At 39.9% G+C, this 5,431-nt stretch overlaps 1 protein-coding gene across 1 annotated transcript; it reads left to right on the top strand.

The window, feature by feature from the left end:
• Positions 1–468: 468 nt before the first annotated feature.
• Positions 469–1,266, top strand: LOC143582388 (uncharacterized). Its single transcript, XM_077064969.1, has one exon. The coding sequence runs from the start codon at positions 469–471 to the stop codon at positions 1,264–1,266; it is 798 nt and encodes a 265-aa protein (XP_076921084.1).
• The last annotated feature ends 4,165 nt before the right edge of the window (positions 1,267–5,431 follow it).

The following is a 5,431-nucleotide window of genomic DNA, read 5'->3' as shown; positions in this document are numbered from 1 at the left end:
CAGACTATGAAGCGGAACTGGAACATGTGAAAAAACAAGTTCTAGGACTAAACAACCGAATGCAAAAAAAAAGTCTATTCTCAAAGATAATGTCTGTTCTTCCTGGGAAATCAAACAAGGAGGAGCCTGAGAAACAAGACGACCCTAGGGGGCGTCCAAATCTAAACCAACAAGCCAAGAAAAGAGATACCCCTAGACAGAGCTCGTACTCCCCATCCCTATCAACTGATACCCACAGACACAGGTCGTACTCCCCGTCCCCGTCAACTGATCCCCACAGACACAGCTCTTACGCCTCCTCCCCGTCATTTGATCCCCACAGGCACAACTCCTACGCTACCTCCCCATCATTTGATCCCTACGGGCACAACTCCTACGCTACCTCCCCGTCATTTGATCCCCACAAACACAGCTCTTACGCCCCCTCCATGTCTTTTGATCCCCACAGACAACTCTTACGCCCCCTCTATGTCACGGCAACCAACACCCGAAGCCCCCACCCAATCGTTGTCGCGTTCCCAGTATCAGTCACATGCCCGGTTTAAGATACCTAAACCACCGAAACACTTATCTAAAAAGCATGAGACTCCAACCGACCTTGGTTTTCCATTACTACGTGACCCTAAGGGCGTCCCAATCATAGAATGTTATAGGCATCTCATTCCCACGTGGGTATACCCGTTCATTTCAGGAATAAAAGATGTAAGGCCAGATGGTAATTGCGGTTTCAGAGCAAGCGCGGTCGGCTTAGGCATGCGTCAACAGAACTGGAAGGAGGTCAGAGCAAGCATGAGGAATGAGATGGTCACTAACAAATCCTGGTGGAGCGAAAGGTTGAACTACGAGGTAACCGGTAATTATGACACGGTTCGTGATTCGCTGGACTACTCAACGTCTGCTTTATTCCAGCAAAAGAGTTGGTGGTTTAAGTTACCTGGGCACGGACACATAGTGGCTCAGACGTATGACTGTGTTTTAATCAACCTCCATCTGACATACAGTGAGAGTTACTTCCCAATGAGAATGAGTCCGGAACCACTATCTCAGATTCCGGTAATAGTATTGTTAAATGTTAAGGATAATCATTGGCTCAACATACAATTAGAAGGGAATTTCCCCGTGCCGCTACCAGCACGTCAATGGGAACGATACGCCAACGAAGCGGCGCACGAATGGAGGTCTTTGTACGAAGATCATATAAAAGAGTATATGCAAATAAGGGAAAGTTGGCCAGTGCAAACTGAAGAGCCAGTTTATTTAGGATGATTTGTAAAATGTTTGAGATGTTTGTGTTATTAAATAAAAATAAATTGATAAAATATATAACTTTAACATAATTTAATTTTTAAAATAATATTTGTGTTTTTATAAATTTATAAAAAAAATTATTTAAAAATATAAAACTTGATACTTAAAAATATAAAAATTATTTAATATATGTTATAAACAAATATATCTGATAATATGTTTATTTATAAAAATAAAACATGATAAAACTTAAAAATAATATGTTTATTTAAAAAAATAAAACATGATAAAAACTTAAAAATAATATATTTATAAAACAAATATATCTGATAATATGTTTATTTTAACAAGTTAAAAATTATAATTTTAATGCAAAAAAGTTTTAATTTCGATATTTAAAAATATAAAACATGATAAAAAATTATTTAAAAAATATTAGAAATGATATTTAAAAAAATTCTTTCGATAATATATATTTTTTAAATAATTAAATATTTCATGTTAAAATATATTTTTTTTTAAAAAATAAAAAAAGTACCAGAAATTTTAAAATATTAATAAATATCTACAAAAAGTAGATCGAATCCGCCGCTTAAGGGTCGATCCGCGGCTTATCTACAGTAAATCGGATACGCGGCTTAGTGGTCGATCCGCGGCTTATCGAATTTATTTTTTGAAGATGTTAAATACCCACGGGTTCTAATCGTTCAAATCGCCAAAATCAAACTAAACGCTCAACCTTACACTCAAAACACCCCCTAGATTACACCACCACCACCAGAAAATAATGACGATGGGGTCCGAAAATAGCATCTACACAGCCATAATAATTTCGTTCAGAAATAGTGGTGGCTGTGTGAATGTTATTTTGGAGTCTGTTATTATTACAAAATAAAGGCACAGATACAACCATATGTTGGCGGAAAATAATGACGACGGAGTCCGAATATAGCTTCTATGCAGCCGTAATAATTTCGTTATGAAATAGTGGTGGCTGCATAGATGTTATGTTGGAGTCCGTTATTATTACAAAATAACAATAATATATATAAAACAGATTTTAAAAATATATATTTATTAGTAATATATATTTATTAATAATATATATAAAATAGATTTTAAAAATATATATATAAATATATATACATTAATAATATATATAAAATAGATTTTAAAAATATATATTTTTCAACGTTTTTTTGCATTCGGTTGTTTACATATATTTTAAAAATAATAGTGGTGACTGTGTAGATGCTATTTTGAACTTATGTGCTACCAGTGCAGCTGTCGAGAGATGAACACTTTAGTAGTCCCCCCTCATAAATCCCAACAGTGTCCTTTACTTAAGATTTTGGTGATTGTGTCGGGAAGCATTGGTAACTCTGTAATAATAAAGTCCCGTATCAACCTCCATGCGTGGGTTTCCAATGTAATAAGGAAGATGGCACCGATCTTTGATGAATTCGGTGTCCCCACAAACAGTCGCCGTGCATGATAAATCGCATGGGCCAGCTGATATCGGAGATATGCGAGCATAACGGTACCTGTATACGGTACTAGTTCCGGTGTATCTAGGAGTGCTCCGGAACCGGATCTTCGGATGGCTGGAGAGCCGCTGTCGGCCAAGGCGTAATGATTGATTATTCCCCATTTCTAGTGGGGCAAACCTGTAGCCATGGGAGTGGAGAGCCACGGCAAAAAACTGCCGTGCTGATGCTATTTTTGGAGTGCTTATCAGAAGATGATCTTAGAAATTAGTCTCTGTATAGAATTTGGTGTAATATCCAGTGCCTTTTGATGTATTTATTCAAATTTGTAATTTATTATTGGTTTAATATAAAATTTGTGTAGTTAATTGTTATTAGTTTCAATTCGTTTATATATTCAAATTTGTAATTTAGTATTGGTTCCATATCAAGTTTGTGTTTTTATTAGTATAAATCCGTTTATATATTTTGAATATATAGTATTATTTTATATAAAATTTATTTATACCTTAGATAGGTAAATTAAAAAAAAAATTATATACTACTACGCGGCGGATCAGGCGATAAGCCACGGATCGAAGTTAAACACAACCCCAACCCGCTGCCCCCAATCAGTTTACACATTCCATCTCAAACAAACACCACATTTGACACTAAAACCCTAATTCGCCGTCCCCCAATAGTCCCGAACTTCGTCACCAACTCCGACCCGGCAACAATAAGGTATGATGTTTAACGGGTTTGGGTTACGGGTATGATGTTTAACGGGTTTGGGTTTGTGATAAACGGGTTTGGGTTACCTTGTTCGATTGCTCTTGATTTAATTAGTAGATCCGTAATTAGAGACTCTGTTATTGTTTATTTTTATAATTTTGGTTTCGGTTTGAGTTCAGATCAAATTTAGAGTGAATTTGATTATGATATGAATTGATAATTGGATACTGTTTGTGTGGATTGTGGTTTGGATTTGGATTTATCCGAAACAGAGGAATGGTTTTGGCTTAATTGGGTTAAATAATAATCGGGTTTGGGTTACGGTTTGACCCTGAAACGGGTTTGGGTTACGGATTTGACCCTGAAACGGGTTTGGGTTACGGGTTTGACCCTGAAACGGGTTTGGGTTACGGGTTTGACAAGGAAACGGGTTTGGCTTACGGGTTTGACAATAACCGGTTATATTTATGTGTTAAACATAGATGGCGGATAGATATATTGAAGGGGACGACGTACTTGATGTTTACGAGCATTTGAGGTTTGACCAGCAGTCCGATTATCAAATCTGGTTTACGCAGCTTCGGAGAATGGAGCCAAAACCTAACTCGTTCTTGTCTAGGGAGTTTATAAGAATGGTTCGGGCGGAAAACAGGCTGGAAAGAATTGTAGGAACAAATACACCGTGGGAGAGATTGTTTACCGCAGAGGAGCCAGCTTACCGGGTCCTCACGCTAGAGTTTTACTCAACGTTCGTTTTCAGGTATTTTTTTCGTTTTCAATTAACTTATAAATAAAGTAACATTTTATTATTTAACCAACATGTAAATATTGTTTCAGGCCACGCCCGGAGGGAGATTTGCAGGTCCCGATGCTGGTTGAGGGTGCGGATACCAGTAGGGCGGAGGTTCGGTTCCGCATGTTGGGGATTTGGCATAATCTGTCGATGGAGGAGTTTGCCATTGCGCTGGGCTTGTACACGATTGAGGATATAGCCGCCCCTGTTTACACGCAGAGCATACACGAATCACCAAATGACGTGCTGAGACGTTTTTGGACGGCGATTAGCGCTACACCTTGGCCTATAAAAAACGGACAATTCGAGCCAGACGCCAAAGCCTCAGCCATCAGGGACCCGTTGCACACCACACCACACTATACTATACTATTTTATTGTTTTTTTATAGGTACCTACACAGGCTTATCGCACACACCATACAGGGTCGTCACGGGGGTTCAGAACACTGCAACCTCCGTGACCTGTTTTATCTGCGATGCCTGCTTACGGGGAGACACTGCAACCTAGCTCAGGGTTTCGGCGACTACTTCGCCATTTACTTGAACAGGCAGGGCCGCGGGAAATTGGTTGGTGGAACGTTCGTTACGCGGATTGCGAATTATTTCGGCTACGGGGGCCGACTGCAGCAACTACCCATTCAGCCGCCGCTTCCGCCGCAAGAGCTGGACCGTGGACGGGCACAAGGCATGCAAATCGTCAAGAAGATTAACCGCCTGGATCACCTGGTCACTAATTTCAATTCTGGCCCATACGAAGAGGTCCCACTTGTTGAGCCTCCGCCAATCGAGGAGCCGGAGGTGGAAATTCAGGGCCCCGCGGTTGACATGGATGAGGACGGTGTTCAGGTACGTTATATTTTATCATTTAATTTTATTTTTGGTATCTTCGTCTTATTAACGTTAACTTATCGTGCTCATAACAGCCACCGCATCAGCACCCGCAGCGCGTTCTGCGTACACATCGCGCGGTGCGTTTGGATCCGGCCACTGACTCCCGGCTACGAAGACTAGAGACCCAAGTGACCTGGATGGTTGGTTATTTGTCTGCTCAGCAGCATGGAGCCCAGTACATGGTACCGGCGCCACGTTTCGATGAGGAGGGGAGCGATGACGACGAGGGTGGTGCCGCATTTTAGATTTGTTTTTTGTATGCTGTTACTTTTTCCCGAACTCGTTTGTTTTTTTTT

Source organism: Bidens hawaiensis, unplaced genomic scaffold (assembly GCF_021521415.1).
Source record: "Bidens hawaiensis isolate Kalapana, Puna unplaced genomic scaffold, B.hawaiensis_p1.1 tig00031549_1, whole genome shotgun sequence".
Lineage (NCBI taxonomy): Eukaryota > Viridiplantae > Streptophyta > Magnoliopsida > Asterales > Asteraceae > Bidens > Bidens hawaiensis.
This window is presented reverse-complemented; position numbering and strand designations above follow the sequence as displayed.